The sequence below is a fragment of the Patagioenas fasciata genome, chromosome 6, assembly GCF_037038585.1.
Source record: "Patagioenas fasciata isolate bPatFas1 chromosome 6, bPatFas1.hap1, whole genome shotgun sequence".
Lineage (NCBI taxonomy): Eukaryota > Metazoa > Chordata > Aves > Columbiformes > Columbidae > Patagioenas > Patagioenas fasciata.
This window is the reverse complement of record NC_092525.1, coordinates 11659990-11679198: the sequence shown is the minus strand read 5'-3', so window position 1 is coordinate 11679198 and position 19209 is coordinate 11659990. Positions and strand designations below refer to the sequence as shown.

At 46.2% G+C, this 19209-nt stretch overlaps 1 protein-coding gene across 1 annotated transcript in view; it reads right to left on the bottom strand.

Annotated features, from left to right (window-relative positions):
• Nucleotides 1–19209, bottom strand: part of ERI3 (ERI1 exoribonuclease family member 3) — a 132572-nt gene that overhangs the window by 105106 nt on the left and 8257 nt on the right. The window contains exons 2-3 of the mRNA XM_065842550.2: nucleotides 17691–17965; nucleotides 2906–3022 (exon numbers count right to left, since the gene is read on the bottom strand). Coding sequence (XP_065698622.1) covers nucleotides 2906–3022; nucleotides 17691–17942 — 369 coding nt within the window. The 5' untranslated portion in view covers nucleotides 17943–17965. The remainder of the gene's footprint in view (nucleotides 1–2905; nucleotides 3023–17690; nucleotides 17966–19209) is intronic.

Sequence of the window (19209 nt, the reverse complement as noted above, 5' to 3'; positions counted from 1 at the left end):
CACCCCAAAAGCCAAGGGATGCCTTGAGGGTGACCACGAGCTCTCCTTTGCAGATGCCCTTCCTGTGTTGTGTTGTCTTCTTCAAGAAGAAAGGGGGATGCGAGAGACCCCAATAATCCTCTCACACACAGTCTGTACCAAGCAGTCCTATTGCTTCCCAGCAAAGGCAGCAAGTGGAGGGGAAAAGGAAAAGCAACAGCAGCCGAGTCCTGTGTAATGTCAACACCACTGCCTTTCCTACAGAGTTTATCTGGGAAACCATCGTATTTCTACTCCAAGACAGCGTGCTGATTACCTAAGCACTTGTCTCTGGTGCACAATCTGATAATCAGGCCTGGTCTTTCTTTGTAGACAAAGAGGCCAATAAATCTCACCCTTGGTAAGCAGAGCTGCCTAGAGAAAGCCCTTTACTGGCATTTAGCAAAATGGGTATTTTTCTGAAAACATAAACCAGCTGAAAGTCAATGGCAAATGCTGGAGCTGTGCAGGCTGTGGACATGGGCTGTGTCCCCGTGGTCTCGGGGGGAACCTGCACTAGCAGCATGGGGGTGACCCCCACACCGGCCCAGAAGGAGCCACCGACCCCACAGGTCTCTACGCAGCCGCTACAACTTCTGCAAAAAAACCGCTGCAAATAGGAAAGGATATTTTTGCAACTGTTTAGTAAGGTCCTCAGTATAACCAGCTCACCTGTGGCTCTTAGGGCTGGGTTTCAAAGTCAGCCCCAAATACATGGCCCAGGTACAAGCCGTTACCCCTCCAGCATGATCCCGCTCCCTGGACCTCAGAGCAGCCCCAGCAACACGCAGGGGGACCCCGAGCCGGGAGAGACAGGGGCCGCACTGTGCACCCAGCAGCACAGCTACAGTGGGGGCTGCCCAGGGCTTCCAGGCTACGAGTAAAACCAGCTCCCCACTCCACACTGTTAATTACCAAGTACTTGCCAAACCTGGTGAATCGGACCATTTTGTGCCACCGATACACACTGGTGGGGCTTCTGCGATCATTTTGCCTGCTGGCCTCAGCACTGCCCATTTTTATCCAACTCTGGCCACAAGACACCAGACCAGAGTCAGCTGCAGAATCTGCAGCACAACACTGCAGCCAGGACACCCACGGCTGCCCTGGGGACGCTTGTAAATGCACATCCAGCACACGCACATGGTCTCCAGGCACGAGACATGGACCTGCAGTGACACAAACAGCTGCTCCAGGTTCCCGAGAGCAAGAGAAGGTAAAGAAACCAGCAGCGTGGTGAGGGCGCATTAGATGAGCTGGATGCCTCTGTCACAAGGTTGGTGTCCAGAGAAGCTCTCAATGTCCTCAGGCTGTGGTGGGCTGAAGGCTCCGTTCAGCTGGGACAGCCATACAAACTCTTGAGCGACACCAGAGCTGCAGCCTTTAGCAGCAGAGGGAAGGACACAACAGAGAAATTTCCAGAAAAAGGAATTTTGGTGGGAGTTAATAAGTGAGTCTACTTCTGCCTAGCATTTAGATGACATGCAAAATGGACATTTTGGGCTCTACTCTAGAAGATGATGTTGCTGTTAGGAAAGATCAGGTACAAGCTGTGAGATTTATCACGTTTGCACAAGCATATATCCAGCCAGTCTCATGGGGATAAGGACAGCCAAAGTAGTTGTCCAGCCTTCTAGTATTAAGATTGCAAAACCATTTCCATTATAGCCCTCTGTTTTCACACATTTATAGCTTTCTGAAAGCCCCTCTCCTGGGAATAATGTTTTCTGTTCTTAGTCTTTTTTTTTTTCCTGAAGTTTAAATAAAAAACCTTCAGCTGGTTTTTCGTTACAAGAGAATAAAAAAAAAAAAAAGAAGTATTTGCTTTTACAATGTGGAAATATAGAAGGGGCTGGTCGGTCCTGGAGGGGACTCCACCTAACACAGAGGAGTCATTTTTCATCACAGCAGTACCCACGGGACAAGCACTTTGAAGACCCAAACCTGCAGCTACAGAGGTCAGGGAAAACCCACCATGGTGCTGATGATCCTGGATGAAACCAGGACAGAATAAAGAACTTGGGTACCTTGTTTCCCCATATCCAGTTACGTCAGTCACTGAGATGGGCAATATTAAAATAGTAGAATAACAGGAAAAAAGCTCAAAGCAAAAGGAGCTTAGAAACTGTTTTAATGGCTACAACAGGGAGGAAGAATGCACTTGCAGGAACAGTCAACCTTGTGTTCAATGAAGAAAATATAATTAAAAAAACCCCAAACAAACAACAAATAAACACAAAACAACAACAACAAAACCCCGCAAGCTCTGCCTCCCTATTTTGAACTATCAGGGATCACATTTTCCACCTCCATCCTCCCACCTGTAGCTGGAGAAACAGGGGCACAACTCGAGAGCAGCTGTCCTCGGTAACCAGAGTAACCAAGTAACAAGAGGCCACTTCTCCAGCAATCATTTCAAGTGCCCCACAAGCACGACATCAAAAAGAAAGTCTTAAAAATACAGATGTGAGTTACCCCACCACTCTGAAGGACTCATCAAACCCCAATGGGCGAGTCATTTAGAGCCTCTGAACCACGCAGCAGTATAACACTTTCTCCTTTGGACCGCAGTCTCTCTGACCTTCCCCACCAAAGAGCACCATGGCAAAATCACACAGAGGCTACAGGATTTTGAGTATCAGCTAACATGAGTGCTTTTATTTTGTGGTCACCCAGGAAGACATTGGTTACTTGCAAATGCAATTGGTCTTAGCAGATCATAGCTATTTACAAATCTAAACTGAGGTCTTTAAATGCTACTGCAATGACAAAAAATGATTGCCCTGGCCTTGCAGCCGCTCTGTGAGGAGGCGAACCCAACCCCTGGTGCAATGGAAACTGCTTCCCAAGGAGACTCTTGGAGCACCAGGGAACCTTTGCACTTTACCTCTGTACAGAAGGGCGTAAGCTGGGGATGCACCACAGGCTGAACATACATGTGAAAGGTAGATTCGATCTCCATCGTCCTGCCATTCAGCTTCAGGATAGGGAATTCGATGATTTCCTGAATAGGGCAAAAAGAAAAGCAGCTGTTCATTCGAAACAAACAAAAAAATGAAGCTGGAAATGATCCCGCCTAGCAAGCCGGCTGTAAAGAGAGCAGCCTGAACAGTCCCAAACAAAACCAAGTCTGACATGAAGCTCTGCACTAGGAGGGAGAAAGCGGCGTCGGAGCACAGAGCACATCCAGTGCCACAGAGGAGGATGGCGCGGATGCTCATCACAGTGGGATGGGTTGCAGGGACATCTCTGTGCTCAGCACCGCAACCACACACCTCGCTGCCCAAGCCCAGCCTAAGGAGGGGGATCTGGCACCACCCACATGTGCCAGCACCACCTGGGGAACACAGAGACACCCGTGCAATGGGCTCACATCTGTTTTAGCAGGGACACCCCAGGGGCTGTGCCCTCCCCAAAACCAGTCCCACGCTCTCCAGCTTGCTGTCCTTTTGGAGGCCGACACCAGACACACCACAGGAGCTACTGCATGGAGCACCTGCTTCCCAGGAGATGCTGAGGAGCACGGCTCTCCCTGAGAGCCACCCCCTCAATCCATCCTTATGGGATGTGGCATGGGAGAAAGCCCTGCTTAATTTTCCTCTTTGTAGCCAATTTATGCTGATAGGGAAATAAAAATGTTCCTTCATCAGAAGAATGTTCAATTATTTGAATAATCAGCAATCAAAAATTTACATGGACCTGTTAATAAAAAGTTTAAACAAATCCAGTTGCGATGGATTTCTCAATTATTAAAAAATATACATGAAATTAAAAAAGACGACCACTGAATAAAAGCGATAAAATCCTTTGTGTTCACCCCCCTCCTTCTCCCCTCCTTCCAGTTTAATGTAAGAGGAGAAGTGACAATTTGTTTGGTGTCTTTAAAGAATAATTTGTCTATGTTATTTAATAGAGATGCATGGCACCAAGGTTCTGGAGTGCAAATGAGCCCGCTGAGTGATATCCATGCAACAAGCCTCTCAAATCACTTCTGGAGAGAAACAGAGAGAGGGAGAGAGAATAAAAAAAATATTGCTTTTTAATATTCAAAAACAGTTTGCAAAATTTAATCAAAGCAGAGCAAAAGCTAACATTTTTACCACTTTGACATTTTTATTAGCGCTTTCATAAATTTTTAAAAAATGAATGGAATTAGTTTAACAACAACCAAAAAAAAAAAAGAAAACCTGCCTGAAAACATCTGGAAGAGACAAATAAGAAATAATAAAAAAATCCAACTCCTGTGAGTAAAATTAGCATGTGGAAAATGCAGCCGCTGCGGAGGAACTAAAACAGATTTTGGACCCCGGCTGCAACCCCCATGACCTGCAGGCGGAAATTATAATGATGTCATATATATGGGCTGATGACATCACCAGCCCAGCGGGCAGAGGGAGGGCGAGAAGCTGGGTGGGTAAATGGAAACAACAAGTGATTTAAATAAGCAGGACGAACACCCCATTTCCGCGGTGGACGGAGCCCGTGGCCACAGCGGAGCAGCTCCCCAAGCAGCAGGCACGCAGCCCGGCCCCGGGCACGCGGGGAGCACGTGCCGCTGGGATGGAAAGCTAAAGGAAAAAGAAGTGTTAACAGTCCTGAAGGGCCCAGGTGCAAACACCCAGCAGTCAAACTGCAGAATACGCAGGGCTTAACCATTTCCCCACGATCGGCTGTGCCGCGCTCGGTTCGTGCTGTGCAGGTGGAGGCAGAGCGGGTTGGGCACATCCTTCCCCACCGCTGTGACATCCCACCGGGAGTCAGCAGCTTTCCCCAGTAAAGAGATCAAACTCCACCCGTGGGCTGGAAGGGGAGGAGGACAGTGGCAAAACAACTGAGCATCATCTGGATTGCTGCTTGTGGTACAGCCAAACTCACCAGGCTCAGCCACCCAGGTGCATCCCACCGGGAGTCAGCAGGTTTCCCCAGGAAAGAGATTAAACTCCACCCGTGGGCTGGAAAGGGAGGAAGACAGTGGCAAAACACCTGAGCATCACCTGGATTGCTGCTTGTGCTACAGGCAAACTCACCGGCCTCAACCACCCAGGAGGACCCACAGAAACGCAAGAAACTCAGAGAAAGAAACACTGGACACAGCTGACCTTCCCTCAAAGGGGCTATCCCAGGCAAGCTCCAAGTGCTGCAAGTTTCTGTTCAGAAGGAAAATGGACCGCAAAGTTTGAAGCCAATAGACAGGATGCTATAACAGAGCCAGGCTTAACCCCTGGATAACACCACACCATCCTTCAAACCAGACTGGGGTAGCTTGTTACCCCCCAGGTCTGCAGCCCACCCAGGAGGTGACCGTGGAGGTGAACAAGCCCACAGTGGGGTGAGATGAGTGTTCCCCTTCCTGGAGAGGGACACACGCTGGCTGGATATCACAGCAGGGCTGTGTTGAAACGTGGAGATGGGTCCTAAGGGACCACGAACATCCTCAGGGGCCATCAAGCAGCTGGATGCAAAGCAAGACTGAAAGACAGCCCTGCCGCTGATCTGATACACAAAGGCGTCCCTCGCCTTCCAGAACCAAAGGCAAAAAGCACTTCCAGGAGGGCTGGATTAAGGCAGACAGAGGAAATAAAAAGCTGTACTAAAAAAAAAAAAATGTGGAAAATTTAACAATATCCAGAATTATCGCAGGTCTGTGGGAAGCGCGCAGCCAGGAGCAGGGGTGGAACCCCAGGAGTGACTTGAGCACCTCAGGAGAAAGTGCAGCCACTCTTTTGGGCTTATTTGGTCAGTTTTTGAAGCAAGTGCTAAAGGACCTTTCCTAAAAGGCTGTTTATCTGCACGCTTCCTATAGCGGAGATTTTTCCAGTCTCTGGCAGTGTTTGCTCCACTGGTATCTAAGGCAACAGATACCAGCCCCATGAAATCAGCCCCACTCCTCACTAACGATGTTAGCCAGTCCTGCAATGAAATTTAACCTGTGACACCGCTGTACTTTTCATTTAAACTTTCATTTGGAGAGAAGCAGTGTTTGGAGACCCTGCAGTTTGTCCTGCTAATAAAGACAAGTGTTGGGACCTTTAAAGGTGCCATTCATCTTTTGCCTTTATTAAATTCAATTTTCTTAAGCCCATGATACATCATGAAATTAAGAGTTGACATTCCAGCAGAAATAAAAATATCTATCAAACATAAACAGAAAGGGGGGGGGTGGAAAAAAAAAAAGAGGCCTCTATTATGAAGAATTTATGGCTCAAAGTTGATCTGTTTCCACTTTTTTTTTTCTTTTTACAAGCATATGGTTTGTTTTAGATATCCAAAATGTTATTACAGATCTAGAATTTCATTAGTAATTATTATGAAATGGTGAGCACTTAGACACACACACGCGGCCCCCCAGCAGCCGCTGAAGCAGGAAGGCAGCCGGGTGCTCTCTCACGTTTCACAGCAGCCTGGTGAGCTCCACGCGCTCAGCTCCATCTCCACCAACAAGGACCTTCGCTGCTTCTTCCCAGGTGAGAAAGGTGGAGGAGAGCAGCACAAGGGAACTAAAAGGGGAGGTCCACTGCTATCTCCTTTCTTTTATCAGTCTGATCATCTGTAAATACAACCTTGAGATCCTCGCACCTTTCCAGCCACGTTCCAACTTCAGCAGTGGCTTGTGCCAACAACGCCTGGGGCTTCTAAGTCTCTTCTTGGTTTGTTTTTGGTTTTCTTACCCGCCCCCCCCCCACCCCGCCCCACCAGCTTTTCCTTATAGCACAACCAGAAGTTATGGATGTGCTGAAAAAATGCTGTGGGTATCCAGAGGCTGCAACTAGCCACAAGCCACCAGAAGAACGAATCACAGAATCACAGAACATTAGGGATTGGAAGGGACCTGGAAAGCTCATCCAGTGCAATCTCCCCATGGAGCAGGAACACCCAGCTGAGGTTCCACAGGAAGGTGTCCAGGCGGGTTTGAATGTCTGCAGAGAAGGAGACTCCACAACCTCCCTGGGCAGCCTGGGCCAGGCTCTGCCACCCTCACTGAGAAGTTGTTTCTTCTCATATTTAAGTGGAACCTCCTGTGTTCCAGTTTGAACCCATTACCCCTTGTCCTACCATTGGTTGTCACTGAGAAGAGCCTGGCTCCATCCTACTGACACTCACCCTTTATATATCTGTAAACATTAATGAGGTCACCCCTCAGTCTCCTCTTGTCCAGCTCCAGAGCCCCAGCTCCCTCAGCCTTTCCTCACACGGGAGATGCTCCACTCCCTTCAGCATCTTTGTTGCCCTGCGCTGGACTCTCTCCAGCAGTTCCCTGTCCTTCTGGAACTGAGGGGCCACAACTGGACACAATATTCCAGGTGTGGTCTCCCCAGGGCAGAGCAGAGGGGCAGGAGAACCTCTCTGACCTACTGACCGCCCCCTTCTAACCCACCCCAGGTACCATTGGGCTTCCTGGCCACAAGGGCCCAGTGTTGGCTCATGGTCACCCTGCTGTCCCCAGGACCCCCAGGTCCCTTTCCCCTACACTGTTCTATGTACTCATTTGAATTTTGCAAGCACTGTAATTAGGTATTTTATTTAGCACTGCAAAGTAACTTGAAATGAAATCCAGGATTTGAACCACCAGAAATAAGCAAGCACCTTTTTATTTTCCTTTCATTGTCATGAAAAGTTGAACATGTTTTCTGTTGAGAAAATTCTGCACGTGGCTCCCAATTACAGGCATTTGCATTTATATTGTTGGAACACAGAGCTTCTAAAATCAATATTAACACGCTTAAAGAAAAAGACATCGGCACCCTGTCCCTCCCCTCAGCTGCGCTCCCAAACACGGGAACAATAGGAACCTAGAGAGCTGGCAGCTTGTACAGATCCATTACCAGGTCCACCCTTTTTACAACAATCTTGCATTTATGATTTCACAGTGTTTCAAGCAAATCTGGGTGACTGCTTGCTCAGGTTTTTTTTGCCTTAATAAATAAAAACATCCTCCCTCAAAAAAATAATAATAATAAATATCCCAGGTGCAAAGCTCCCATGCACTGAGCAGTGTCGGGAGGCTGCGGGGTAACTGCACAATGGTTAGGGCCTTCCTTTTTAAGAGGGATTTGAAAAATTCATGAGGGCACGTGAAAGCAGCGCTATAAACCCAGCTTTTCCCTACCCAACCATCCTAAACAAAACTCCCCTTCCTTTAACTCCCAAGCAGGGATGCACAAATTCAGCCGTCTTGATCTTCTGGCTAATAAAAGAAATGAACGAGCACACAAGTATAGTCACTAAATAATATCCCGTGACAGACAAATCTTCTGGAGTTCAAAGAAAGCATCTGAAATTACACTAATTCCCACAGAGGAATCTTTTTGCTTATCCTGTTGGATCCAGGGAGCACTAACATCATTAGACAAAAGGAACACAGTGCCCAGCAAGAACTTCCCAGCTCTCAAAACCTTTTAATCCAGAAGCCCATATACAAAGTGGACGGGGCACACTTGAGGACACTGATTTATGTATTGGAAGACGACCATGCAGCCTTTTCAGTTCAAAAACTACCAGAGAATAATTTCTCCCTTATGCCCACCCCCATGAGAAGAAGTTTAATAAACACAAGAATAAAAGATGCCCATAAAGATCAGAGCTGACTGTTCAAAACGCAATAAAAACAAGCAAAGGCCGTTGAGAGAAAGGGATTTTTTCTGAGGAGGAAAAACATAAAACTTCCTACCAAAACGCTCCTTTACACCTTCAAAAAGGTACAGGCAGAAGAGGCAAGGGAGCGTCCATGGAGGGGACGCAGCCTCAGCACCGGCTCATTTTGTTCAGGGATGCTTTTCCCCTCTCTTTTAAAGAAAAAATCCAACACCAAACACTTTATGCACAAGGAGCTTATTTCTTAAACAAACACTCGTGTTTTTGATTTACACCACAGGCTGCTCCTAAATAATTTATGGCGGGTTAAATTTATTGCACAGCCCTGGCCGGCTGCAAATTCGAATTGCCAAATAATTAGATTTTAGGGCAATGCTTATAAATTATCCGCCGATTTGTCCGGACTTGTTTGTCAGTTGCTTTGTGCTTCGGGTCATCTTTGGCATTTCGCTGTTTGTGTTTTAATTGCTGATTTACACTTTGACAGATGAGAGTTGATGCCTCCAAGATCGGGGAGGGGGCGGGGGGTTGAAGAGCAGGAAGAATCAGAGCTTTTAAAGCCTTGTGATTTTCCTTTTTTTCCAAGGCAATTAAAATGGAAAAGGGACATAGTAAGGACAGCACTAGCCTAACAGATCTGCCTCCCCAGCTTCCATCCTCAGCCTTAATTATTATTGTAACTAAAGCCATTTCCAAGTGAGCAACCTTGCACCGGCCCTCGGGGAAAGGGGGGAATGACCTCATAGGTCTTTTCCCCACTTCTAAATTTGTATTAAACTAACCAAACCAAGTACCATCAAGGCAACGCCTCTGCAGTGGGGGACAGCAGGACTTGAGCTGAATCAGGGCCATGCGGAGGTTCCAAGGGATCTCTACTTGCACACACAATCAGGACTCTCTCAGTGCTTCTGTCCTGGGTAAGTTACTCTGTGTACTGATTAACTCTGTCAAAAGGTCTTTCGGAAAGCACCTGACCCCCACATTTATTTTTCCACCACTACCTCATATGTAGTACACACCCAACAATTTAATGCATTTAAACAACTGTTATATCCCAGAAAAGCGTGAAGGGAAATACACATCAAAATCGAAACACAAGAGAACTGGCGTGAATATGGAAAGATCATGAAACACTGGCATAAGATGACGTGAAGATAAATTCTGCTGCCCGATCATTGAATAGCCAAGGTTTCTTCCTCTCGCTTCTCTTAGGTGAGCCTCACTGCCTGCCCCCAACACTCAGCCACTGGAGCCCAATGTCAAAGCCTGGATTTCCTCAGAGATGAATTCTGAGTTGCATTTCAGGTTCTACACTGGCATCAAACCTGACTCCTGTTTTCAGGTGCTTCCTTACAACTGCGAGGGTGAGGGACCATTTCTCTTTCTTTAATAGAAGCTGAAATTCCCATCTAATCACATGCCTCCAGGAGCCTGAGCTTTAAGAGAGACATCCAGTCCTTGCACCCGCCCAAGGGCAGCATCACCTCCCCCTAAATCATTTCTGACTTTGTCTAGGCTGTTTTTACAGACTCCAATAAGAGAGACTCACGCGCTCCCCAGGCACTCTATCCTCCCGTTTCATTAGTCTTATCATCGGAAAGTTTTTCCTAATGTCTAATCAGAATTTCCCTTGCTGTTGTTTAAATTCATGACTGCCCACAGCAGACACAAGCCAGAACATTGCCTCATCGTACATACCTTTCTCTTCACTGCAATGAACACAACCCCAATGCCATCCCACCTGCGCTCACAGTTGCATTTTGCAGACCCCTGGTTACACTCACTGTTTCTCTTTTGCATGCTCTTGAAATGCTCTCAGGTTTGGTTTGGTGTTTATTTTTGAAGTATGGATTTTAAAGTGAAACACTTCCCAAGCTGAGATCTCTTCTTACAGGGCCAAGAAAAGAAGGATCCACATGTCTCGCAAATGACATTTTCCCCCTAAACTTACCACTGTGGTCTTTCATAGCTGTCATTGTACTTGAAATCTCTACAGCTGGCTCACAACCCTTGTCCCACCATCCTGAACAAAACTTTTGGTAGTGTTTTGCTCTCAGGTTGGTTCCTGCCTCTCAACATCAGCATCAGCTCACCTACCAAAACCCACAAAGCTATTTTGATCTTTCCAGCAGCATCCAGACATCACGAATAAGGCAGAACCTCTCTCCTCTTTCCATACCTGGAATGAGAAATATAGACCAACAGATGTCAACATTTCCACTTGTTTCTTCAAGCACTACTAACACATAGTTATGCACTCCGAAAATCTCCACTGGTAGAGCCAACACCACCAATTTAAGTTGACTCTTTGGGGAAGTTTAGTATTCACACCAGGTTACACACACATTCCCAAATATAACCTTTTTATTCCAAAATGACAACTACACTATATCCTCTTTCACATCCATTCATTTCTACAGCGAGCAACCAGCCTGTGCAGTCCCCATTACAGAATTATCAAATCATTTCAAGACCCAACCTCCTCACCTGCTATTGAGCAGCACAAACGATCAATGTTCCCAGCAACACTAAAACATCTGGGCTGGGTAGAAAGGGCACCTTAGTGCATGTAAATGAACAGCCGGGGTTTTACAAACATCACAACTAGCTCCTGGTGACAATGCATTGCTGCCTGGCAGAGAGAACTAAATAACGTAACGAAGAGCTATTTTGCCAGCTAACAAGTGCACAGACCAACAAAGACAATAGAGGAACAGCTGTCCAGCCAGCTTGGCGCTAAGAGGAAGAAAAGCATGAGACTTACGCAACTCCTGTGCCCTTCTCACCAAAAAAGCTGAGCTGCACTTTCTTTCATGAGGAAGGTTTTGTTCGAAAGTAGGAAAAGATGACCCTAATGCAGCAAAGACCATTTTCCAACAGTAGCCTGGAAAGCAGTGTCCCATGCTGCACACCATGGAAGAATACTACCTGTTTTTAACACATCATGCTGGGATGGATGGAAAATACCCCCCGTGCCTCAGAGGTTGTGAAACAGCAGCCAGAACGGACCGATTGCCGGTCACCACACAGGGCCACGCACACGGCAGGACAAGGGCAGAGAACATATAAACCTGTGACACGTTCCCTTCGCTTCAGAAACGCACGTGGTGTGAACACTTCCAGCGGCACACGTTACCCTCATCAGCGGCTTTACGGAGAGGCAAAGAGACCTTTAAACACAATACAGCGGGCTTGCACATTCCTGAGCCAGCCTGGATCTTTTCTTTTCAGGGTGACTGCCGCTCAACTGCTTTCCGCTGTAACAACAAGTCTACTTAACTTTGCAACTTGTCACCTAAACGATGTGTAATGTTTGTACAGCTAAGGATACAGCGTTCAAACAGCACAGGTGGGGAATTGCACGCCAGGACGCATAAGTGATGTGGGGTCTCCGCACACTGCAAGGGAAAGGGCAACGTGACTGATTGCTTTAAAGTAGTCATCTCATCGGGCTGTCAATAACCAGCCGAAAGCTGAGCAGGTTGGGTCAGGTTAGGACTGCAGCAATTGGCCACCTGGGTGCCTTGGTATTTTAGGTTTGTTGCTATAATAATGCTGGGTTTATACCTTTCAATAAGAAATTGCTTTGAATCTCTTTTGCATACATCAGACAACTTGCCTGGTGGTCTTGTGGTGCTCTCCAGGAGATTTAGGTTCAGTAACTGTTGATGTTCTCTAGCTCGTCAGGTTTTAAATAAATACCGCTAATTCTGCTGCCTGAAGCCATAACCCACTCTGTCGGATTCACATGGGTCACAGCAAGGTTGGCCCCGTTTAATGGGAGAACAAGGGAGGTCTCCAAGGCAAAATGACTGCTAGGGAGAACACAGATTTTGGGGTTACCCTGCACCTGGTGCCTTGGACCCTGCAGAAGCACCTCCGAAACACTGGTCTTCTCTCTACATCCTTTTTAAAATAAAGACACTCTTCTCCATATTGGTCAAAAGAAGATTTCACATCAGTCCAACAGAATTGCAACGAAGCACACGATACACAGAAATTACGATTAAAAAAAGAACAGCATCTCTTTAATTTCAGATGCACCATGTAGAATGGTGAGCTATGGATATTCATCTGTCCTTTGCAACATTTTTAACTGTTCACCTACAAGGCCTCAAAAAGTTGTGGTTTATTTTTTTCAAAAGATTGTCCAAAAACTTAACAAGAACAGAAAAACCCACCTGAAACAGCTTTTGTATGGAATATTTCCTGCCAATCTAAGAATTCAAAGCATTTCAACATACGAATGGGATAACAACAACCATAATTGGCAGAGATGATAATTTATTTTTACTTATTTTAGTAAAAATTAATTAAAAAGGCTTTAAGTGACTGTGTTGTGTGCACTTTTAACAGCATTCCTCTAGAAACAACACTGGAAGAAGCTGAACTGAGAACTAGGTATTTAAAACTACACCCAGGCCTAAGCTGCATGAAGACAGGTAATTGCAGATTAATATTCCACTGTTATACTTTCGCACAAGAGCACAGAGTTAAAGTTGCCATGGGAAACAAGCCTGAATTTCTTCACTTTTCAGCAATACACGGTCATCCTTAATAAAGGTTTTGGCAGGTGATTTCTAATGCACTGAGCTTAACAGCCTCACAAAAACTGTGCAAGGAGAAAGCTGTTACATGGGGATGTCTAGATAGAATAGGTAGGCATGGTCTCATGTCCATTATCTGCCTCTGGGTAGGATTGTGACAATCTCCACCACTTCGCGAGCCACCTTTGTGCGTTCCCATCTGGCCTTCAGCTAGAATTGCCTTGATAAGGCTCCACTGCACGCCGCTTGAAGAGCATCGAAGGCGGCCGCTTCCCAGCACACGGCGGTCCCTCCGTAACCTCCTCCCACAGCACGTTTATGATTTTGGGGACATACTCCTCCTAACAAATCCTCTGAGCCCAGGCTACAGCCCCCAAGGCAGCTTCCCTATCTCCTCTCTACTCACCCTGAGCAAAGAGCTCGGCATCTGTTGCTACAGCCTAAATTGGGTGGAAATCAACATCCATTCCCATTACGAGGTCAGTCTATAAATCACAGCGGTTCAGGAGCAGGGACACATCATTCAGCTGTCCCTGTCATGGGAACGAGACCACAGGTAGAGCAGCAGGGGCGGCGATGGGCAGCGATCACTGCAGCATCCAGCGGCACCTGCTCGCCCCCACCAGCCACAACCGCAAGACGGATGCTCAGGGCAAAGCACCTTCAATGCTCTTTTACACCAGCACTCACAGAAACACAGCCTGAACCCAATTTAACCTCGCTGTGCATTTGTACTTCATGTTGCCTTACAGAAAGGCTGGCCCCAATTTGTGAACATGCTTTTTTGCCAATCAGGGTATGTACTACGATCATCCAGATTTGTTTATATACTTAAATTAGTAACTGAACATATGCTTATTCACAGTCTCAGTGTTTACACTTTTATGTTGAAATGGTGAACGAAGTTCTGTATTTATTATTATGTATATATTATTATTTATTTGACAGAAATTATAACTAAATATTCCCCTAAAATAACAATCAAAACACACACTACACTAACTTGAAGTATGCGGGATACACTAATGAAAAATATCAAGATATTTTTGTATTTAAAATGTGCTGTTTAAGAGAACAAGGAAAGTATTGTCCATAAACATCTTATTCTTCTGCCTCTGGTCACAACCCCTGTCAGCAGTTAGAAGATCTGAACATTTCATACCTTCCTCTTACAGAGAGTTTGGAAGAGGCAAATTTCTAATTCCCAACTGATTTATCAAATCTGAGTGAATCTGAGACACTGAACTCAACTACCTGGAAAAAAATAAAATGGAAAAAAGTAGCTTCACCATTACCAAAAGCTCACTTAGCAACTCAGCACCTCCAAGGTCCAGCTCCTTCTGCCAGGTCAGGGGTCCAATACTCCTTTATACTTTTAGGCAGCAAACACACAAAGTTTGAATTTTATTTCATCTTTGAGCCTGGGGAGCTCCTTAACACAGTCACTGAAAGCACTGACCACCATAAACACTGGTGTATACAAGGACAAAGGGACAAAAGAGCAAGACTCCCACTTATTAATGCATCTCCTCTTGTGTAGCTAAAGCACTATATATACCCAGCTCTACAGGCTGATAGCGTATAAAAGCAGCAGGTACTTAAAGACTCTTAGCAGACAGTAAAGGAAAAAAAAAGTCAGAGTTAGAGCTGAAAAATGAAGCACACCACCATTGTCATGGTCTGAGGTCCACCAACCAAATGACAGCTCTCACCTGACCCCAACTGGGCTCTGGATCAAATCCCACATGCACAAGGTAAGCTTTAAAGAGATGCTAGGGGACGGCCATAAACATCCCTTACTGCCAACCTCTACTGACCTTCGGCTGGCTAAAACACTGCACGACACAGACTGTGCCTCTATTCTTTCAGGTTTTTCTATCTATCCATCCAGAGCAATGCGGTTAAACCTCACACCTTCTTTTCTCTCTGGGATGGTCTCATTACTCATAAATATACCCACAAAAAACAGAAGCTAAGCTGCTTCTTTTTATGCATATAAACACGCACTTTGATTTAGGGGCATTTCTGCTGAAAGCCATCAGGTCTGCAAGGATGCTGCCGTTTCTCTGCGGGTATAGGGCAGGGAACATGAAGAAGTCCCTGTGCCCGACCCAGAAGCGGTAAAGCAAAGAGCAGCGGCCACATTGCATTTGGCCAGTGGTCCTGGCCATGACACAGCCAGCTTCCCAGGGGGGCACCACTGTCCCTGACACCCCACGGTTCACATTATAGAGGCCACACCACAAGACCTCAGAGGGAGGTCAGGCAGTGTGAAAGAGAATGGAAATGCAGGAGTCTTCAGGGCTCCCAAGTGAGTGTGAAGGACTTGCCCTGCAGAAGAGCACGAGTAAATACAGTGGGAGGAGGAGCAGATACAGCAGTGACTTTAGTGTAGAAGAGAGTTCTTTCATCAGTTCCTGGTAAGAAGCTGGAATATTTTGAAGAGCAGTTAATGAGAAATGTGAAGTGTGCTGCACAGTGGCAAGTGCACTCTGCAAGACTTTTAGGTTGATCTGGTTAAATTTACAGCTATGCCCGGATCACAGCTTAGCTCTGTATATGCAGCCTCCTCATCAAATAGCAACGCATTTGAATTTCATTGTATCTAGACTTCTATTTTGCAGGTACTAAAACAAAAGCAGAAAAAAAGATTAGGATCACAGTGAAGATCGTCACCCGATCATTCTTAGCTCCCAGGTCTGCCCTCAGACCAACCCTCCAAATCCTGTCTGCCACTGCTCCAGTGACGGGTCCTGCCACTGAAACCTCACACAAAGCATTGCTGAAATACAGGGCACAGTTTGCTCACCATGACACACAGCCCAGCAGTGAGGAGGACAAAAGCCATGCTGGTCAGCAGAAAGGTAAAATGTAGGCAGGGGCATCAACTAAAGTCTTATTTTATAAAGCTGCCTGATTCTGGCAGGCACCTTCAGCCTTTCCAGTTACCTGACTCCCATGCAGCAAAGGCCATGCCTTTATTTGTCAAACTAATCTGTCTGTGGGGATGAAGGACTGACAGCCTTTTCCACACGTGATATGATGCAGACAGGCACTGAACACAGCAGACTGGAAAAACAACACTGAAGAACATCCCCACCTTAAAGGTGCTATCTCACCGACAAAATATATAGCAGATCTGCATCGGCCCAGACCATTACTTTCCCTGGCAAGGACTTGGGGACAAAGCTCCTTAAAACAGTAGTAATCATATTCCACTCATGCTCCTTTTTACTGCCAGCTGTAAACCAGCTCCACATGCATCATGGTTTTGCATCAAAATGTGCACAGACCAAACCCATATCCAAAGGGACAAGGTAGATCCAATTTACAGCTTTGACAGGTCCGTGCACCCGAGGCGGAGCGTGCGAGAAATAGCCTGACATCTCACTTGGAGAGCGGTTAAGACCCTGCCAGCAGAACTGGATGCAGAGCCACAACCATCTCCCACAAACACCCACCAAAAGGGCAGGGAATTTGCTGCCCATTTCTCAGGAAACATGAGACACAGGTGGCCCTTGCCAAGGCACTACCAGGGAGGAGAGGAGTCAAATTTGGTCCCAACCTGCAGCATCCTTTGGCAGGACAAGCCCAAAGGAAACCACAGTTGCATCGGGAAATGAACACACTGTTATTGAGACTCTTCCGTAATGGGGTATCACACTGAAAACCACTCAGCCTCTAGTATATTCCAAACAAAGCAAACAGAAGTTATTCTGACCTAAGGAGTGTATTACCGGTAATACCAGTAAGAGGCCAATTCCTTGTTAGAGAAGTCTGAGTTCAATACAGAGCCTCAGAAATTCTGTCTATTCGTTACCAACCCAATATTTGTCTCTTTCTTTATATCAAGTTTTTTCTAATTTTAATGGAAAAACTATGTTCATCCTCCTGACAACTGAAAAGATATTTACTAATATCCTCTGTGCTACTGTGGAAGAACTGTGGATCTCTGTACACCTCAAGCAGCAGGCCACTGCAAAAATCTCTGAAGCTGAAATGCTCATATTTCATCACACTCCAGAGTGAACACTCAGGCAAGACAACTTCAGCAAGATCAGGTAGCTCCAAACTATTGTTCTTCCTTACTTCAAAACACCATTATGTTGCACATATTCATATAATCAAAGCTATTATTTTCCTAAAGTTGTTTGCTACCAACAGTCTTTTTCCTCGAAGAATCAAACCAGGCTGCCATGAGTACTTCACTAGTGCAGGTTCCCAGCCAAAAATTTTTTAGACCCTCTCCATCTCAGGCAGATGACAGGCATAGATGATTAAAATATGTTTTTGGTAACATGTGAATTGTCACTTCCTTGGTGGAAATCAGGCTCCTTCCTTTCATTCCCATCAAACAATCCTGGCATTGCTTCCAAGAGCAGGTGACTGGCAAGAGCCCTGGAGGACCAGCAACAGAAAGGAGGTGCTACAAACCAGAGAAAATGAGCGAGCCAGTACCGTGTTTTTTCCTTCCACCTCTCACAACAGCAGCGGCACATTGCAAGTGGATAATTAACAGGATTGACTATTTACCTGAGGATGAATCTGTGGTTTATCACATGTAGCCTCAAAATCCAGCACTAAGAAGTAGTGATATCTCTGTGGAGGGAAGGATGACATTGCTGCCATGGAAGCTCCAAAGCCGTGGGACGCCAGTTTCCTGCTTACGATGGAGCTGTACCCTTTGAGAACACCAGGCGGGAGGAGGGAGCACACAGCTTGTCTTGCCCTTGGAAGTAAGTTTTGGGGAAGCTTTGCTGCTCCAGTATGGAGGCGTGCTATCATTGAACATCCAGAGGCATCTGAAACTGAAGACAGACTCACGTTACTCATGCACACATACATCTCTGCTAGTATCTCCTCACTGTCCTCCTCTGACAGGGATTCTCTCTGTGCTTCCCGGTCAAAGTTCCAGCATTGCGAACCTGAAATAACACCGTAACCTGCTCTAAGCACGACAGATGACATTTGGACTGAGCTCAAAGCGTTCAGAATCACAGGCAACTGGAAAATAACCTCTGCAAATAGCTCTAAATTAAGAAATATGAGACACACAACAGTCACGGCTCCAGGCACCAGATCACATCCCTGTGCTGAACCTTATCAAAGCAGAACACAACACAAACCACTTAAACGGAGAAAACCTGATCTGAACCCCATCGAAATTCCTGAGTAGGCTTTTTGTCAATGCAACTTCTGATACATGGTAGGACTTAAATACAGCAATACACATACCAACACTGCAACCCAACCAAACAGCTTGGCCCCAAAACACCTGTTAGTCACACCGGAACTGCCCATTTCCATTACAAATGTACACATCTGGGGCTGGAAGGCTCCTCTGCAAGGAAGTTCTCATTTGCTCTGTGTACGAGGTTTCTCAGAGATGTGCCTCTAGTGCTACACTCAATTTCTTACTCCAGGTATTTCTCAGAAGAGGATATTAGTTCAACAAACCCACACATGAACTGCAGGGACTGTAAAATGCAAGCAGGGCTCTACAGCATACAGTCATTCTCCCAAAGAAAAACCTCACCCAGCTCTCACCTTCTGATACTTCTATTTAACAAATGATATTTAATAAATCACATAATCCATGTGAGACTGAATTTCCCTCCTACCCTTTTTCTTTTAAAACATTGCAAGAAAAACTCGACAGGGCTGTCAGTGCCCCAGGTGGGACAGCCTTGGAGCTGCTCACGGACACACAGTTCTTGGTTTGAGTTCAAGCCAAACTCAGGGAGGTGTTACACAGCTGGGTACAGTGACTGATGGCAGAAAACAGGCAAATCACAACAAGCTGCTGTGATGATTACCCCCTCTAACTGTGTGTGTGTATATATATATATATAAAAATAAATATATACACACACCTTACTACATAGACATGGAGATTTAAATCCATTCCCACAGCTGGTCCCACTGCTTGTGGCTCCAGGTAAGAGCTCCATCGCACCACACGCCACCTGCCTGGTTCCCGCGCCCGGTGCCCTGCGCCTGCGCTCCCTTTTCACTCCGCCAGGAAGGACAGGGAGCACCCGCCACAGGACAC